Below are 20430 nucleotides of genomic sequence, written 5' to 3'. Positions count from 1 at the left end.
TTGCTTCATGCATATGCTCAAAGAACACGGTGTGAGCGCGGGCGTTTGCTCACCGTCCGTTTGGTAGCTCGGTGCATATCAAACTACACAACCTTCACCTTTTGCAACCTCACTCTCTCACTCTTACACTTCACTCCAGCTTCACTTCCCATCACGCGATATCACCACCTATCTAAATCAACCAGGGTGTATCTACACCGATCAATATGCCATCAGAAAACACCCTCAAGTTCGCCGCTATTGCGGCTTCACTCATCATCATTCACACCGCCATCATCAAGGTACACGATCTGACTTCTAAAGCTCTCGACAACGCGCATCCGCGAGGTAAGTGATATGTGCACAATATGTATGAAGGTATGCTAAAGTAAGTAGATGTCACCACAGATATGGTGACCCCTCGAGTTCAGGGCCGCAGCCGTGATAACGGCGGTCAGATGCACGTATGTCAAGGACTGAATGCTGCCGGAGGCTCAGTGTCAGTGACATTTCCGACGTTCATCAAACCACAGGTATGCACAGATATGTTCAGATACACGCAGATATACTAACATGCAAAAAGTGAAACACTATCATTATCCAAGTATTTGGTGCACTATCACACAGGCAGAAGGAAGGCAGGGTGTACAGCGGAGGGGGGGAACCCAGATAGCAAACAAGATACCCAGACTCAAAGCACAATACATCACTCTTTGGTATATTGTGGTATCTGGTAAAGCTGTATGCACTTCGATCAGAGCACATCGCGAATAGCTGCGCTTCGCGCAGAAAATCTTGCGCGCCCAAGAGCATGCATGTCTTCATTTATCCCGCGGCGTAGATTCTGATACCGCACATCCTCCCATGTGTTGAACCTCATGGATTCCGATCCTCAACATGGACAATGTCCAACTCCTCCGCCTTAACACCATGGAACATGCGAACCTGCTCTAATTAGCCTCGAACCCTCCGCGTTGACACCCTCATGGGACAGACACCACAGACATTCATCCCTAGCAGATCTGGCGGCGCTTCTCCAAACTCGCCCATCCTAGGATCAAGCCAGACTGCACTCCCACACCTACTACAGAACCTATGCAGAACCCTCTTGACACCAAAGGAATAGTCTCTCAACATGTCCTCACCGCTCTTTACTTGTAGCTGCGACCGTTCGGGGTACACGAGCAAGTAGCCGTTGCGCGTGCAGATGCTGCAGTTGCACGATACAACCTTCCACTGGGCCAGCGGCGGCGAGAGCAAGACCGAGTACTGTACGCTACCGCAGTGGCAACTCGCTGCATACGTCTGACAATTCTGCGGGTCGAACACTGGAAGAGGAGGATTGGTAGGTGAGGATTCGGTCATGGTTGATGGTGTTGGTGGTGCAAAAGGTGGGGTTGGAGTGTAGCTGTTGAGTAGGGTAAGTTGATCCTCAGAGTGAAGCGCAATGCTACATATACTTTGTTTGATATAGGTACGAGAAGGAGACCGGCGCGGACTTTTGTCGTTGCTAGACGGGAGCTATCGGTGGGCGAAGAGGTAGGCTAGATGGAAAGAAGTCTCCGAATCCGCTTTCCGGCGAGTATATGTCTCCGATGCCGTTGGTGTCGTTAAACATACGGAAGGATGCTACCGACGATAGCTCAATGCGGTGGTACGAACGAGCGTTATACTGCGTCGTCGTCTAAGACCTTTCGCCAATTCACAGCACTATCAGTTCTATACGGGCCTCACATGACCTACCAAAGGTTGCCGCGTAGTAGTATAAGCTGTCCGCTAGGCACTAACACTCTCAAGTCAAGCTTTCCAGCTACACTAGGACTACCCGCGCATACAAATAGCATTTTGGATGCTTCAATCATATCGCGAGCATCAGCAAGACCTCACAGCTACTCAGATCATGGAATCACACCTACAAGAAGCGACTAGACTTCCAACTAACGAATTTACAGTTACATCGTCATGACCCTTTTACAAGTTCCATTCCTCCTCGGAGTGGCTCAGCCATCCTCCGAAATCTCGTCCTACCAAGCAATATATCTCGCACCACCCGCCCCCAAAAAGCAAAATTAACACGACGAAACACATTGCACCACCCTCCCACATACAAATACACAAAAGGCGCATGTTTCACCGCTTTCAGCATATGCGCCAGCTCAAGCGCCTCTCACTCTAGTGCTTTCCACCATTCCCAGCGATCCTGACCGGAGGTGTCACAAACGATCTCGTGCCACTTCACTCCGTATCGCCCATCAAGTCTGGTGTGGTGTTATGCATGAGTCCACAAAGGCGGCCACGGTTTCACGAGATGTGAGCGTAATAGGTGCGAGGTGGTACGGTGGAGGCAGGTGGTGGAAGTGAGGCAACGGGTTTGTGTGAGGGGTGGGCCGTGGACTCCGATTGGTGTCTTGGGTCGGAGATGATGGGCAGTGGGTGGCGGTTGAGTGAAGCGTTTAGATGCGATGTTGAGTATGAGATTTGGGGTAATGGGTACGGTAGGCTGTACGAGGAAGGTTGGGTTGGGAGGGGGGACCTGGTTTTTGGATTGGATGGGTGACATCGGAAGAGTGAAGGTGGGATGAAGGGGGTTATCGAGGGTGTCACGCGGTTGGGTTGGTGGTCTTGTCTTGAAGATGAGCGTTGTGGAAATATGAGTTACAGTTTTAATCATGAGCGAGCATTGCGTACTGCGAACACGACCGCGAAAAGTTCAAGATGAGATGGCATTCAAAATGGAGTACTCCAGTCAACGTACTTTACCACCATGCCAACGACATGCAGCTAGCGCAATATCCTCTCGTTGCACAAAACCTTCCCCTCGAGGGTACATTCTCCTCGTATCTCAGTCTCTGCTACCTCTCTCCAAAATTTGATAACTTTGAGTTCATGTTCCTTCGCCCCTGAGAGATCAAAACGGGCGTTTGCAGAGTTCATGGGAGCGTCTCGACCATCGATTGACTTCAAAGGGCTCCAGAATGACGGCTCCAATATGAAATCACTGTTCCAGTCCTTTCATCATTCAGCTTCACTACAATACCACTAAAAGCTTCATACTTCCAAAATTCGATCGAAAAGACTACGTGTTCTCCTTGCTGGAGGATTTCAAAACAATGATCCAAGACTTCTATGTGTCCTGCCGATTGTTCTGCGAATATATTAGCACTAGCTAGCGTTGCTGAGCTAATATATAAACTCAACCCGAAGCTTCCTCTCTGTTTTTTATTACACCATCTTCTACTGTTCTTCTTCAAAAAGCCATCAGGAGCATGTTACGCTCTCCCTTCCCCGGAAATTCTCAAAACGGTTCCACTCAACTTGTATATATCCAGTCTGCAGACGAACGGACCATACTGTTTCGCAGAAATATCATGCTTTTGAGATGCTTCCACCAAGTTCAGAAACGCACCCTGGAGATCCATGTCCCGGGTCGAGAGAGAAGATTTGCAGATATCCACACTCAAGATCTCGCAAGCAGATATCATGTTTTCGCGAGACGAAGGCCACCAGAACATCGATGCGATCAGCTGACGACTTCTTTCCGTGGTCGAACTACCGTAGTCGAAATACTCCTGCGAGGATGTTACAAAGCTCTCGAGGAAATCAATGATAGGCTGTTGTGAAGATCTCTGGGGTATAAATACCTCTCAACTCTCCAAGGCCACCCTTCTTATCACTCCTTATGCAGCCGACTTTATCAAAAAGCACGATTGAAGAGTTCATGTTGCTGCCTCGTCTGCTCCAACAACTCCTCAAAATTTATTTCGACTCTGAAGATGTATGCGCATATGTCTACACCCCGACTTCTCAAAACTCGCAACGGGTCGATACATCGGTTTCCCAAGTATCTCCTCCAAAATCACCAAAGACCGTGGGAATCACAAGCACTCTGTTCTCTTCAACGGGATAGCCATCCAAATCTAAACAAAACCAGTTGTCACAAAAACATGGTTGAACGCTTATTGAGCAGTCTGCAGTGGCAAAAGTGTCAACAAACAGGAAGATGAGATTCGCGCAATCAAAGGTCCTAGCATTCTCAAATCGCGAGTCCAGAATTACATGTGTCTGTCCAGTTCTGTCGGTTTACACATGTCATTTTCATATTACATCATTTACAAACACCATCTTTGAGATCTCGATCCCACATTCCCATGAATTGCGAAAAGCACAAAAACACACCCTATGACGTACCCTACACTCATGCGCATAAACACAGCCATCCATGCGCATACACCACAACATAGCTTTTGCATCGGAGGATATACGCATGGACAGTCGCTATGATGTTGCCACCCGGCGAGCTTGTGGCGTGTGCTAGTGGCCTGGCACGGTGACGGTGGAAGGGACGCTCCGACCCCGACACACACCAACCTGACGGAAGCTTGAGGTTGGGCCCGTGGCGTTTACCGAGAGGGGTGTTGGTGGGAGCTTTCATGCACACTGCTGATTTTACTTCTGGCATCTCCGCAATCGAGGCTGCGTAGTCTGGGTAGTCTTGAGGCCGAGAAAACGAAGGTTAGTGACGTAGTAATACGGAGGTTGTCAGTAGTATAACGCATGGATTCAGAAGACGGATAATGCACGGATGGCTGAGGACTTGTTCTGAAGCAACGTCACATGTCCGGAGGTGTTGTTGCAATGAGGCTACGTTTAGTGATCAAGTGCGAGATCAGACGGTCAGACAATGAAGTCCGTCTATTGACATATTGGCAATTCAAGATATGCACCTGTTTCTGGAAGGAGGACATGTGTGCATCGAGACATCCGAACTCCGACTTGAGGCAGGGTAAGCTGAGTACATGTGTGATACGATGATGATAAAGACTAGCGAACAGGATGCATCTCGTAAAGACGGCCGAAGATGTACGTGATCGGTCAGAAGGAAACTCACGCATCCGGTCTGTAAGGAGAGACATAGTCTCAGTATGAGCCGCCTCTGAAGGCCCATCGGTGTACACGCCCCTGCCAAAGGGTGAGGCGCCGTGTCCGGTCAATACGGAGGCCTCATCAGCTGTCAGGGGCCCGCCATCACAGCAAACACTAGCATCTCAAGCTTCTTGCCGCCCGTGATTGTAGTTGGTCGAATGCAGAACAAAACCACAACCCGTCGATACGCTTGACAGGTCACAGACCCAACAGTTAAGCGCAGTAGTTCGAGCGAAGCCTTTAGTTGGAGTGCACACGGGAAGCGCCCTCTCTCACGACCAGTTTCGCCCCGCAGTACACACTCCCCAATCGCGCGCGAGCCGTCCCTTGGCGATCTCTACGTTCGATGCTTGACGACGAATGCATTTTGCAGTCAGGCAAGCCACACTACCATCAAGCACACCAGGCTAAGGCGGGCCAAAGATAGCCGCATCTCCCTTACTGCCGTACCAGAGATGGATGTCAGACGGGAGTGCTGACGCTGTCAAGTGGATGCACGTAGGAGCGTAAGCTGCAGTAAGCATCAGCGACAAGACTGGTAGTTGGGAGCTTGACGTCGTGTGTTAGAAGGTCATCTTGTTATATCTGCGTCGTTGTGTGACCTTGACATTCCAGAGACAGATCTCGGTAATCTCATTCGAGGATCACGAGATAGCCGGTGGATCTCCTGGTGCTTTTTGACGACGATCAGACAGATGCCTTGCAGTTGGTGTATGGTGTTCAGTCCGCATCGGACGAATTGCGAGTCTGAGAACCAGGACGTTTTGTTGTTGAGGGGGGGCCAGAAGATTGCAGGACGGTAAAAGCAGTCGAGAAAAAGTAAAGACAAGTGTGATTGGGCCTGACGAGAACACTTTGCATGCAGACAGGTGCTGTAGCACAAGGCCACTATGGTCTGATGTTTTCTCGTATCGCTAAGCGAGATGGGTCCCCTATTGAGTAGCACGCGCGGTAATGGGTATTGGACACGTAAAACGATTGTATCTGTATCCCTCGATTGAAGATAGAGAGTGAAACATGCTGGAGGCGGATCACCCACGATTGGCTTGGAACGTGCAAAGAAAAAATGCGTAAGCATAGGAAGCAGGTTTCCGTGGTTGCGAACATCGGCCCACATCATTGGCGCTTCTCCAATTTAGAAGTTATCCACCAATGTTTACGCGCGGACAAGCGATAATAATTGAATAGATCCTTCTTAGTGGCTGGTGCGCTCGCAACGAGGGCAGGTGTACGAGAGAGCGAATCGCGTTCAATGTGCGCACGTCAGTGTTGGTTGACAGTCAAAATCGAGTCAGCGCCTGGAACATAGCATCAGTGGGTTCTTCCGTGAACAGCTTATCGTATGCTCGTTCGATTTGATGAAAGAAGCGCGCGGGCAAGGACGAGTCATGGAGGGTCTGCTCTGGCTGGACCCTCGGGGCCTGGGGACGAAAGCCTCCAACGGCAGCAGCTTAGGACAAAAGTAGGCCATGCCCCGAACAAAGGAAAACCTCGACAACGGTGTTCCCTGCGTGCATCATGGATGCGTGGCGCACCTCTAGACGGGATGGCTTTGCGGGCGCTGGGCGTCGGGCCTAGCGGACACGACCTCTGGCGCGCTCATCCAGGCAAAGCACAACGCTCCTGGGGACGATCAACGGGATCATCGATGTGGAGTGTAGATGATGGCGGCGCCACACAGACTTGTGCTTTACTGTATATCACAGACGCAGGTACAGTCGTGCAGGCCAAAGACGGCCTCAATACCCGCAGCACAGACGCGTTTCTTAACAAAACAGTCTTCTGCGGTGTTATGCTCGGGGAGATGGGGATAGAGCGCTAACGGAGAATATTGACAGCGATAGAGCGAGGTCGGGTTGAGCGAGGCCAGCTGGGCGGCTGAGGCTCCAGACGTTGAAGGATGGCCAGCTGCGATTAGCGTAGGCGGGGAAACTGGTGAAGACAAATCATGCTGCGATGGCACGAACTGGTAATTAGACAGGAGTGCTGTGATGGGGGGCAGCCCAAACGTGCTTTGACGCAGAGTTGCGTTGAGCACACCGTGTAGGGCAGGGTTTGGCGAGTCAAGGAGGCCTAGCGGTGCTGGGATGTGCGTAGTAGAGTTTGGGAAGGCTGCGCTGACGGCTGCAGCACGCAGGAGAAGGTGCCGAGCCCAAACACAAACCTGTAAACTCTGATAACGTGGGGTGCATAAGATGTCATTTCAGATCACGATGAACTTGGTGCGGCCGGTCAAATATTGCCGACGTGGGCGGATATGCACATCCCCGAGTGGTAAACCTTGTGCGGGATGTACGATGAGAAATCAATGAGGATGCGACAAGACGACGGCGCATGTAGTAGTCTTGGTTCAAGACACAGGAATGTGCAAGAGAGACAGAGTTTACTCCTAGTGACGAGGAGAATTGATGCCGCAACTGTGCCGCACAGCGTGGGCAATGACTAAATGCGGCTCCAAACGCGGCGGCCGTGGTCGGTAGCCGACGGTTTGATGGAACAGATTGCGAGAGCGAAAGGTAATTTGATCGGATTGGGTGGTGGGGAGAGACGGTCCCAGGCGTGCGGGTGGGCGTCGTCGGTTAGAGGACCAGGACTTCCGTCCCAGGGCTGGGCCGTGACGGGGAAGGGGCACGCTGTCTGCGCTAGTCGAGTCGGTCCGCTGATTAGACTTTGCAGCCCGCGAGTGACGAAGCCAAGAATGTGGGCCACGGGCACTCCGAACGCCTGAGACGCTTGTGCTGAGATCTGTAAAGTCGAACGGGCGAGATCTTAGCGCGGCCACACTGGCGGAGGTGACCGCCGCGGACGTTGATGGTCTGGACTGGTGTTTGGTAGACACGGCCGGTGCGGTGCAGGGCAAGTCTGGCGTCGCTGGTCACGCGGCGACGTACCAAGTACCGTGGGATCACAGCAGCCGGCGTCATCTAGCTGGCACCTGGGCGGAGATTGAGCTGGCAAGGCTGAGATGATGACGATGGGGTGGGGTTGAAGGGTACCGTACGCACGTATAGCGTGTCGTTTAGATCAGCGAAGCGTGCAGAACCGGTAGAGGGGATAATTTGCAGCTGGGGCGCGCTGGGATAGCCATGCCAGACGGCGATCCCGGCGGCTGCTTAGATGCTGTCGACGCATGGCTTTCTGCAATGGGGTTAGGGCGCGTGTCGTAGGTGAGGAGTGAATGCCGCATGTTTCTACTCGAGTGAGGTGCAAGCGCAATAGGAAGGCACCACCGGTCAGCTTCAGATCGCGACTGCCCTTCGCGGAGGCCTCGCTTACGGCCTGGGGTGATTGGGCAGGCGCGCCATGGATGACACGAAAATGCCCACCCCGTCACTTGGGACAAAACACGCTGAGATGAAAGGGAGCGCTTGATGCAATGTGACGGGTTTCCTTCTGCTTCCTTCTGCTTCCTTCTGCACCTTCTGTCGCGCAGCAGCTGTCAGCCGTCGGCATCCTGGCTCCATCGGAAGCAGACACATGGCCAGGGCTGTCCACGTTGTGACGCCTACCGCGACCCGAGACGGGGAGAAGCAGCAAGCCACCGAACCAGCCTCTCCAGTTCGCTGCGGGCGCTGAGGGCGCTGAAGGAGCCGGCCATCGGCTGCGGCTACGAGATCTCTGCTGGGCCTTGGCTCTGCACCGCAGCGCAACGGGCATGGCTTCGCAGCGGCTGCCCCAAAACAATGGTCTGTGGCATCAGCCCAACTACCACACGGCCTGGCGTGCAGACAACCGAGAGCCCGATCGACCGCGGAGTCGTCCCCAGTTCCTTGTAGCCATGTCATTCCGCCACTCCGCCAACTGGCGAAACCAGGCCGCTGGGAAAGGCTTCGACGACACAGCATCCGCCAGATGCATCGTCGACGCCTCGCGAGCACCTCCACGATGCGTCGACATCGTGCAGCAGCTGTCACGCGAAGCCGCCGGCGCCTTGTGCTTCCGCAGAGGCTGGACGCTCGACGCCGCTGCCTGCGACACACGCTGCAGCGACGGAGATTCCAAGACCCAAAAGACGGCACCAGACGCGCGCAAAATGGACCGAATATGCACTTCCACGTGGAGATCCACCCATCTAGGCAGAATGTACGACGACGGTGCGCCGGGTCTGGCGTCAGAGAGATTGAGTTGAGCAGGGTATCGAATGCTCTGCTTATTGCACCATGCCTGTTCAGATGCACACGTGCCGCAGGCAATATACCAGCACGTCTAATTTTAGCCCGACAATTCACCCTTCAGTGGCCCATGATTACACATTTCGGGGCCAACAGCAGCCTCCCGGAATGACGCCTTGACTGTCTTGATATTGCTCCGCAACTGGTCAACCGCGCCATGACCGCCGACAGGGAACGGGTGCCAGGTCGATCCGACACTCGAGCACACCTCCCACTTTTCTTTCATCCCGCCGTCGAAACACGCCCGCTTAAGCGCACGGTAGCCCATCGCTTCATCATGTGCTGCTCGCAGTCATGCTCCATCTCGGCTAGCGCTAGCCCGCTCGTTCAGAGCGCCATGTCGTCAGCTAACTCGCGGAGCGGTTGGAGCACGGTCGCAACCTAGGTCGCCGAACTGGAATCCCTGCAGGGATAAGCACTTCCCAGCTGGCCTCTTGTCTGTTTCTCGCGAGACCATGATTGACGCTGAATGCAGCGTGATGAGGTCTGCGACGGAAGCGCTCATGTCCTACCTGCTGGATAGCGCTTCTGCTACCCACCGACCGGACTACCTCTGCGATCAGCGCTGCTAGTAACGGCGATTGGCCTCCAGCAACGGCGAGCTTGGGCAAACCAGGTAAGGGTCGTCTTTGAATGTGCTTTGTCTCTGCCCCGGCACTGTTTGGGCCAGACCATGTCCGTGCGCCCACAGGCTCTCCCAGGTCCTGTTGGCGCCAGTCCCGACGCATGTTAGAGTGCCAGTAGGCTCCTGACCCTTGGTACTTGGGAAAGACAAAAGCATTTCGTCCTTTGCCCGTCTCTTGTCGTGCCGCGAGTCTGGGTCAGGGGAGCAGCCGCATGCCTACCCAATTTCTTCCTTTTGCGCCACTACTCGTCATAATCGACGAGGGTCGAAACAAGTGCCGGCACGGGGATGCTCCTCGTTGCCCATCAGCAAGTGTGATATGAGATAATCAGACGTCCTCAGAGCTCACGGGCCGGCGCAAGCGACTGCTCCTCCACTTTGCTGGTCCAAGCCGTCCCGCACGCCAGCAGACTCCGACAGATGGCCTGCGGACAGGGTCTGGCTACGGTGGGTGCTTTCACCCCCTGGCAATGCATTGTTGTGTGCGGCCCCATGCTCGACTAGTTCTCTAAACTGGACCTGAACGGTGTGGTTTTGTCATTCATTCGTCGCATTACTTCTGCCGTGCCTCGTTTGCGTTGCCTTATTGTGACAAAGTGCGTCTGTGGATAGCGCTCCCGCCCGCTCACCTGAGGCGTGCTCTCGAGCTAATTCTCATCTCCCATCCCGATCCAGATCCTCAAAACGCTTGGACGGACCCTATCGCCTGGTTGAGCCCTTGATATTCCTGAAGCCCCAGCGCGCCAGTCAGCCACGCGAGCCCACCTACCCTGACATCCTTAGCCCGCCATACATATACGTGAGGGCTACCGCTCTCCACTCACTCGCGGTAACAAAGCCTTTAGTCCACCAAGGTTCCAGCCATTCTCCGCCATCGCTCCTCTTAGGGCGCCAGGTCCCGAGCTTAACAAGGAGTGATCGCCGCTCCACACGCCTCAAACTCCACCACCAGCACCTCACAAGGCTCAATCTCCCCGCCAAAGGATCAGTGGGCCGTATCGTCAACACACAGCACCACATCTTGCAATACCGCTACCCAGCACCTTGGGTCGAGTAACGGCAGAACCACCACAGCCAATCTGGAGCATTACCATCCTCCTCGGACCACAACACCAGCACCGTCATAGCAGACGACTCAGTGTCCTTAGCCCCAAACAATCGTATACACATCCCGTGTAACAGCCTCAGTAGCACCACGTCTGCGCAACCAGGAATCCGGGCCCTACCGAACAGTCCGTGTTGAACAACACCACAGTTCCACGAGTATCTGCTTTTGATCTCTTGTACGCCCTCCTCTTACGATCTGCGACGACGAGCACCACTAACACCGCGCAGTTACTGAGACTTTCTAGAGCACTTGCGGCCAGACGTGCGTTTTTCGGTATCACTGCCCGCCTGAACCAGCGCAGGTACCATTGCCAGAGCCGTTCGTTCGATTGCAGCATCTCAAAGGACGGAGCAGCCATTAGCCGTCTGACGCGACGAGAGACTAGACCCGGAGCACCATCGCGAATCCACAGACCGAGCGGGTATTTGTGTACTGGGAGGACCTTTTACAAGATCCCTTTCCCTCCACTACCTGCATATCATTTGTACCTTGTCCCTCTCCACTAGAGCCCCTACCTCTCACATTACGCCTTTGAGCTACGGATCGCTCGTTGCCCTCCGTGGATTCTCAGCCTTCACGTGGGTTGTATTGGTCCGGTGCTCACTACACCCCACCATTTGCAGCGTCACAGCTGCAATCCCTACCAAGTCCTCCTTCATCTGAAGCAGGGAGGTCATCAGGACCTACCCGGAACACAACCGCCAACGTGGCTGCTGCCGTGGCTCATCCGTCTTCCATGCATCCTGGGTCTGACCCAATGGGTGTACCTCCCAGCTTTGCAACGCGGAGGCCTCACGCCCAGCAACTGGGCAGCTTTGAGCTACCCCCACCACCCATGCACAAATATCCCTTCACCAACACTGTCACCACATCTCAATCATCACAGGCTCCGACCACCATAGCCAGCGTTGGCAATCTTCTGACTCCGCCAAATACACACCACAGTGATGTGATAGGCTCATCAGGAGTCTCTACAAGCAGCGCACAGTATTCCACAGCAATGGCATACTCCAACGGGCAGCAGTACATCTACTCCCCGCCAGCGCAGGGATCGGCTGCGCACTACGGGTACCCGGCTGCACATCATCAACAGCAGAACCAATACGGCCAAGCCCGTGGAGGTATGTTTGCTCCACCGCGCAGCGAAGGTCAGCTTGGACGACAAGACTCACTGGGCAAAGGGCTGAATCCGCCACCATATGAGATGAACCAGCAACTTCCACCTTTTACGCCTTCGTCCAACGGAGCGAGCATGCCCTCGATATCCACACAACAACAACACCACCAACAACATCAACATCAACAACCCCAGCATCAACATCAGCAACACCACCACCAACAGATGATGAGCGCACAAACACCAGTCTCTTCTTCGGCACCACAACAATCGCCTGCCCTTAGCCAGGACTCCTTCAGGCCACCACAGCCACCGACTCCAACATATAGCTACCACACAGCCAGCACTCCCCAGCATTCCAACTTCCCCTATTCTACTGGCCCATCTCCCACATTAAGCCAGCAACAGAGCCCCATCAGCGCTGGTGGATCCATGCATCGGATGTCACCCGCCGTATCCCAAGGCTCCATCCCCTCGATACCGTCCAACAACCCTGCACAATCACCCTACCAATATCAACAAAGGCCACCACTGCAATACCCTGGTAGCCAAGCACCCGTCTTCTCCAACGTTCAGAACCCCAACGGTGGACTGGCACTTGTCGGAGGCCACCCCGCGATGATGCCAGGTTTCAACAGCGGTCACGCAGCAGCTATGCCTCATTTCATGGGCCACCCGCAACACCAACAGCCCGCTGCCAACGACCGGCCGTTCAAGTGTGATCAGTGCCCCCAGAGCTTCAACAGGAATCACGACCTGAAGAGGCATAAGAGGATCCATCTCGCTGTCAAGCCTTTCCCTTGCAATCACTGCGACAAGAGCTTCTCGCGGAAGGATGCGCTCAAGGTATGTTTTGTCACTATAATGAACACCGAGCGAATAAATACTAACAGATCGACAGCGACACATACTCGTCAAGGGATGTGGAAAAGCCACCGCCGACGACAACACCAAACGCGAAACTCCGTCGCCCAAAATCGAGGACTCGAAGCACTGATCGCCGAACCTCCGCCGTCCATCACCCTCTTACTCGAAGGAGAGTCCTCGGCCTCTCCTACTTTCAATTCTACTTCTCTTGTATTACTTATTCACCTCCTCCTATACGCTGTCCTATATCCCTCTCGTGCATCTCGCCTGCGCCAAAGGCATCGTTCTGGTTACGACTTATGCATGTTTTATCACGTCCGCTTATTTATTATTTTCTGAACTGGACTACCCTGGGAAACGAACGAACGGAAAGGGGAGTTACGGGACAATTTTTACGCTCGGGCGGATCGCGAATACCTTTTACTTGTTGTTTTATCGCGCTGTGTATGTATGAAGGTATATTTGCATTGGTCACGCGCGTTTCGGTTGTCGATGGTTGTATGTAGTTGGCACCGCATTGCTTCTGTTGTCGTTCGGGTTAGAGATGGGACAACGTTGCAGGAAACTGGTGGTCGGAAGCTTTTGGTTCGGTCGGTGCGGACGCCTGCATGTGCTTTCCAGGGTGGGAAGGGGGCTCTACGCCGACCTTGCTTACGGGTGTAATGTTTCAGGGACGAAGTGGAACACCCAATGTACACCGGGGTTTTCTTTTTCGCTTCGCTTTTACGGAAGACTGCATTTGCGGTGCGGAGTCAAAACTGCGCGCACTGCATTGCTACCAGCAAAAATACCACATCATGACTTACCTGATATCCTCACCTACATGCATTACTACGCCGTGAACTTGCTTTCCCCCACATCCATCCAGTCTATCGACTTGAGTTAAGACCCCTGCGCAACATCCAGCGAACTTGCGGTGTGAATCGGGTGTGATGTGCTTCACTTTGTTCCCGTAGGTACATGTAGTTAAGTGTGGCATCACTGGCATATATCATCTGCATTATGTTCCTGAAGGAGCGGTCGCGGCATTAAGGTTTTGATTCGTGCAAGGAACGCAAGACGGTTAAGTGCAGCGAAAAAGAGGTGCGAACCACATTGCCGGTACAAATGGTTCGGCAGGCTCCGGGGGCTGGGAGTGGATTCGGGCGGGCGGCTTGGCACGGACGTGGACGTGCTGGAAGACGCGCTCGGCGCGTGGACTGCAAACCTCCATTCTACTTCACCTCACTTCATCGCGAGGCGGGACGCGCTTTCACCTCGCCACAATGCGCTTTCATCTCATCTTCTGTCATGTCGGATCTGCTGTGCGACTGGATCGTTCAACGGGTGAATTGACGCTCTCCAGGTAATGCGGTACCGTACCTACTTCACGCTGTTATCAGGCACGCGGTGCTCGCTTTCGGTATGGAATCCCATCGTCTGTATGCTTCAATCCTTGCTATAGCCTTTCTCTTGTCGCGGTTTTCTCATGTGATGTCTCCCAGCATGCCTATGTACGGGGTATGTTACAATCCAGCTTTCATGCCCACGAGCCAGACCCGCTGGCAACTTCTGCGCAAGGTAAGCGGAACGGCATTTCAAGAACTCCGATTTATCGGTAGGAACACATTTCTCTTAAGTCTTCATCTCATTTTCTTTCATTCAGCCCACCTCATACAAGAAAACCCTAGCAGGTCTAGAGCCTACGTTAACGTCGCGTCGCCTACTTTGAACAATTTTACGTTGATGTAGGCTTCAGACCTGTTCCAAAGGTTAGTTTTTCTTAGTTGATGTGAGCCGGTCAGTCACCCCAGCTCTCATCATGTTTGGGATGACGACAATGTTCTTATGATACTCAGCGTAATAGGTTGCTGCGCCTCAAAGTCTCCTTCGCGTCTCAGTATGGTAGAGAGACACCTTCCTGCTTCTGCATCTCATCGCCACTGCTGTGGCTGGTGTTGATGTTGCTCCTGCCGCCGCTGCGTTTGCATCCGATGGCGCTTCCACAGGGTCCGTCTGTGCTTCCCTCGCAACATCCATATTTTTCTTCACCAACATCGACACTTGCTTAGCCGGTCCCATTGTATGCATCCATCTACTTTTTAGCTTCTTGGAGCGAGAGCAGACTCACTTGGCATTGCACATCTAGCCGCCTTTCCCTTACCGGCCCCGTCTACGGACTCGCTGGCGGTCAAACGATCGGGCGAGCGATAAACAACAACAACACAACACTACATCTCCGCCATGGCCTTGGCCTGATACCCCCACTACAGCAACGCCGACTACCCCAACAACACACCGCAAGCTTTTTACGCTCTTGGACACCCACCTTATCGTCTTGTATCTCTTGGCTCCTCCACCCTTGTATAGCAGCTGCACTACTCGAGGAGTTCCACCTTGACCACTGCAAGCCCTTACCCACAACATGGATTCCAGCTTCCATGGCCGCCCACCAACGCGGCGACGTGCGCTCGGTGACGGCACGAACCGCGCAAATGAGGGCCCACGCATCCAGCGCGGCAATGAAAAGCGACGTAACAGCTACGCGTCTTCGTCACCTCATCCACTTCCCCACAACGAGTCTATAGTCCCGAATGGCACCCTTGCAGTCAGTCACGAACAAGTCTCACCGGAGAACAAGCGTCTCTCCACCGTTCAAGCCCACGAAGATCGCCCCCACAAGTCGAAGCGCGATTCGGAGATTTCCAATGCGAGCACCAATGCTTCCAGCTCAAATCGCCGCCGCAAAACACACATTGGTCCTTGGCAGCTGGGCAGAACTATTGGGCGAGGTGGCTGCTCGCGTGTGCGGCTTGTCAGGCACAGCGTCACAGGGCAATATGGTGCTGCGAAGATCATCTCCAAGGCTACGGCCGAGAAGGTGCGCGCTTTGAGCTTGGCCAACCTCATCGCGGAGCAAGAGTCGTCACTCTATCCCGACGGCAAGGTCATCCCATTTGGTCTAGAGCGTGAGATCTGCATCATGAAGCTGCTGGATCATCCTAACATTGTGCGCTTGTATGATATCTGGGAGAACCGCGATGAGCTGTAAGTACGCCAGCGATAACAAACTACTTGTCTAACATGGTTCAGCTACCTCATAATGGAGTTCGTCGAAGGCGGCGAGTTGTTCAGCTACATCCACGAGCAGCATGGCTTGATCGAGATCCATGCCGTGCATATCTTCCGTCAGATCATCGCAGCACTAATCTACTGCCATCGTATCAATATCCATCATCGCGACCTCAAGCCCGAGAACATTCTGCTGGACAGAGATACCATGAACGTCAAGCTTGTCGACTTTGGCATGGCTGCGTTGCAGCCTATCGGCAAGAAGCTCACCACACCCTGCGGTAGTCCTCATTATGCAGCACCAGAAGTTATCAAGACCACATCATACGACGGAGGAAAGGCAGATGTATGGAGCTGTGGCGTCATTCTGTTCGTCCTTCTTACTGGCACCCCTCCCTTCAACTATTCTGGCGATGAGCGCGATTTAAAGCACCTGTTTCGCGATATTGCCGCGGCGAGATATGTCATGCCCGACAGCATCTCTAGAGAGGCCCAAGACCTCATCGGGAAGATACTCGTCGCTGATCCGAATCGTCGTATCTCTATCGATGAGATCTGGGACCACCCATTCTTGCGCAAGTATCAGCAAGAGCTGAATTTCGTGGGAGAGCATGCCAACGTCGACTACTGGACTGGGCCCCTTCCTGCCATCGCCGAGTGGACGACTCTCGAACGCACTTCCGTTGACCGCGAGATATTGCGGTACCTGCGTACACTCTGGCATAGCGAGAAGGAGGAGACCTTGGTCCAGAAGTTGTTGAGTAAAGAGTAAGTAGCCTCCTTACTGGGTTCATATACATCTACTAATATCTGAAACAGACCAAATCAAGAGAAGTACTTCTACTCTGCACTTCTGAAATACCACACCGATCAACTGGAGAATTACCAACCAGACGCACACCATGTCGTAGCCCACTCCAACAGCGACCATCACCATAATACGCGGCATTCGCCCACGCGGAGGGATATGGAGGAGCTTCCGACCAGCAGCAATGCTCACAAGCGCTCACAGTCCACGTATTCGATTATGCATAACGAGCATCTATACTCGAAGCACAGCCTCTACGAGTCGCCTGTCTCTGAAGCTAGCTACGACCCATATCGAGCCTCGCGGCAGCCTATCGTTCCCATTCCCGAAGACGCTCCACTCAACCAGAATGTCACAGTTCATCGGGGACAGAGCGGTCGCAGCGAAAAGCTCCGTCCTACCACAGCTTTGGGGCATCATACAGGAAACTCGTTACGCGTTCAAGCTCTGCGAAACAACTCTAAGCGTAGTTCCGCACTGTCCCGCGGCTCTTCACGAAGCACGCCTTCCAACCAGAGCACTCCATCTCATCGCGCTCCTTCGATACAGCGACGCTCGATGTCTCGTTCGTCCATCGCGAGCTCACACTGGCCTAGTAGCCCACCTGTTGCTGCTCGATCCGCTGGTATGGGTAAGCGAGGTGTGAGCTTTTCGCATCTGCGCGATCGTCGGACTTCAGCAGCGACAACTAGCAGTTGGCAGACCGAGGTTGGATCTTGTGCCGACTACATGTCCCATAGGCCTCATACGTCTATTGGGTCATATGGTCCGTCTATCAAGACGAGCACGACTCGGTCAACTCCTAGGCCAAGAGCTCGTATGAGCTCAGAGACGCCGCGCTTGAAGCTTCGCAAGCCAGAGAGCCCTACCAAGTACATTCAAGGAGAGGCGCGGAAGGTTAGCATGGAGCTGGGTAAAGTCATGGAAGAGGCCTTCAACCGCTCTTCTGTCGGCTCGAGCGTTCGTTCAGATGCTTACCACGATGTATCGCAATATGACAGCCCTCCAACTTCGTTCTCCAATACCCGCGACTCAGGTGGCAGTACTCTGGCTGCTACCCCAGGTGCTAAGCTACTTTTTGGAGAGCGGCCATTACCACCAACTCCCGCCGAGACACCCACTACTTTCCTGCAGCGAAAGCTGGCGGAGACGCGTGCAGACATCGCCCGACGACGGAACGAGGATGACGATACCACTGAACATTTCAACGAGGTTCTTGAGCATCTCGATCGTTTGATGGTGCCTGGGGTTGGAGGCAAGCGTACAGTCTCTGCTCCAGCGAGGTCCCCCGAGCGTCAACCGCTACGCGCCATCCCGGAGGAAGTCAAGGCTGATAGTGGGAATGGGTTTGATACCCACGTTCCCCAACGTCGAGCTGTCACTGACCCCGTCAGGCCTCTTGGTCGTCGTGTGGTAACCGAGCAGCAGCAGACTATCCGTATCGTCGATGGATCGCCCACCCGTGTCGCGCCTCTAAACATCCGCAAGCGCAGTGGTGCAAGCTTGAAGACGAATGCAACTAACGAAGTGCCTGCTGTGCCTTTGATTCGATCATATGAGAATGGACAGCACGATCTGCAAGCTCCACGTACGAACGAGGCCGCTCCCGTTCTCCAAAAGCAGAACACACTGCTAAAGAAGAAGAAGTCGCTGTGGTTCCGTCGCAACACTGGCGAGCAGGAGCGTGATCAAGAGAACAAGGAGAACCAAGTCAAGAAGAAGCAGTCAAACACTCTCCTCCAGATCCCAGAGGCATGGCAGGGTCTCGATGACCGCATTAAGGCTGATCGTGCACCATTTACGAACATTGAGAGCGAGAAGCTTGATCATAAGGGTGTAGATGGTAGCAGCGGAAGCGAATTCCCCATGCGCAACAGCAGTTCAGCTGCCACGAAGAGCGATGGTTCGACTCGCAAAGGCTTCTTCGCCTTCTTTGGCAAGAAGAAGGACGACAAGGGCAAGAAGCCAATGGAACTTGGAGGTGAGTTCACTCATTCTTACTTCCATTTCTGATCAAACACTAACATGCTTCCAGGACTCAACTTCAGCTCATCTTCGATCCTGTCCAACTTCGACATCAGTTCTGACAACAATAACGATACAGCTCGTACTGGTCCACCGGAAATGCAGATGAACTGGTTATCACGCTTCCTCCACATCAAGCCTGCCAGCAAGACGCTATGCTTCCAGATTGGCCGTGGCAAAGTTCGTCAGGACCTTGTTCGCTTGCTGCGCGACTGGCAACGTTTCGGCGTTCAGGACGTCTCACTGGACCGCGCGTCAAACTCGATCAACGCGCGCATTGACAGGAGCAACCGTAAGTGCCCACCACTCCGAGCGTGTCTTCTGTTCAGCGGATAGCGTCTGCAACACTGGCGGTTCGAAGTGGAGATGCTCGAAGCCGAGCTTGTATGGCGATGTAATGCTGCGATTTACTTCTACAACCTATGCAAATCCATGCTAACACATTTTCCCTCATAGACCTCAAGATCAAGCCCGTAACGTTCGTCATCGAGCTCTTCGTCGTACTCGAACACGGACGCCGCGCCAACCTCTGCCTCGCCCGCTTCACGCAAACCCGTGGCGCCGCCTCCAGCTTCCGCAAGGTCGTCGATATTGTCGAGGACGTCTGCCGCGCTCGCTGCATGTTGGTTGAAGACGAGGAGAAGAGAGCTTCGATGATGGAGGTCTTGGACTAGGATACCAAGATGAAAAAGCATGAAGATGATAATGATAATGACGGAGCGGGGTGTTTGGATACCAGATGGCATACTTCTTCCCTCTTGTGAGTAGGGCTTAGGGATCGTATTGTGCTTTGAGTCTGGGTATCTTGTTTGTAGTAGGAGATGGGAGATTGATGGATTGGTGAAGGCATGTGATCTTCTGAATACGATACAGATGGATACGCTTTCACATGCTCTTGTGTTGGCGTGTGGATGGCTGATGGGATGATGTTGGTTTACTTGTACACGTATACTCCCTCCCGGCGCCGAAGATAACGTCTAATACGTAATAATAATAGTCGCTTCTGCGCTTACTGTCACACTTACGTGCCTGTCATGGTGCGTACATGGTACTTTCAATGAATATATGACCACCATGAGCGGCACCCAAGAGGTGTTCAAGCACTGTGCCTTCGACAGTCGAGAACCTCTTAGGTTCTTCTATACGGAAGATCCATACTCCGAATAGCAGCGGAGGACACGAAAGCCTGCTGTAGCCGTCTGTCAGGCCATTGAATAGCTAAATGATGGAGATTTAGAGATATGTATTCTGCTGGCTCTCGAGGTTTCGCCACTTCTCTGACTGTTATGTTGTACATCACGATGGTGTTGCACATGTGAAGGTGTTACGCAGATGATATGACAGTACGTACATCGACATAAAGAGTACGGATGATAGGTGTCTTTTGATATGTGCCAGACGAGTAGGGTTTTTGAAATGTCAGAGGTAGCATACAATAGAGAGCATCATGGCACCAGTCGCAGTAGTACAATCATTTAGTTCAGTTCTGTTCATGTTGAGTAACTCGCCAGGATGCCTGCATAATCCCGCCGTTGTCTGGACTACTTCTTACAGGCAGGACCTATAGTATGTCATACCATCCTGGCTGCTGCGATGGCGCCTCACAATCCTGTCGTACTAGACATGCACATATGAGTTCAAGCTCTTCCGGTGTTCGTGAGGACGTGGTATTGCATTTGCCCTATGGCGCCAGACGCTAATGTGGACAGTGTCCGGCACACCGATCCAAAAAGAGGTGAAGAAGCCATGATGCCA

At 53.3% G+C, this 20430-nt stretch overlaps 2 protein-coding genes across 2 annotated transcripts; both read left to right on the top strand.

Annotated features, from left to right (window-relative positions):
* Positions 1–11807: 11807 nt before the first annotated feature.
* Positions 11808–12921, top strand: J4E85_007057 (uncharacterized protein; the record flags this gene model as incomplete). Its single annotated transcript, XM_051471291.1, has 2 exons — positions 11808–12770; positions 12826–12921. 2 exons carry the CDS (start codon positions 11808–11810, stop codon positions 12919–12921), a joined length of 1059 nt encoding a protein of 352 aa, XP_051325501.1.
* A 2274-nt stretch (positions 12922–15195) lies between these two features.
* On the top strand, positions 15196–19349 carry J4E85_007056 (uncharacterized protein; the record flags this gene model as incomplete). Its single annotated transcript, XM_051471290.1, has 5 exons — positions 15196–15818; positions 15864–16610; positions 16662–18631; positions 18686–18967; positions 19132–19349. The coding sequence occupies 5 exons, from the start codon at positions 15196–15198 to the stop codon at positions 19347–19349; spliced, it is 3840 nt and encodes a 1279-aa protein (XP_051325500.1).
* Between the last annotated feature and the right edge of the window lie 1081 nt (positions 19350–20430).

Source organism: Alternaria conjuncta, assembly GCF_024043145.1.
Source record: "Alternaria conjuncta strain BMP 0040 chromosome Unknown scaffold_9, whole genome shotgun sequence".
NCBI classification, from domain to species: Eukaryota; Fungi; Ascomycota; class Dothideomycetes; order Pleosporales; family Pleosporaceae; genus Alternaria; species Alternaria conjuncta.
This window is presented reverse-complemented; position numbering and strand designations above follow the sequence as displayed.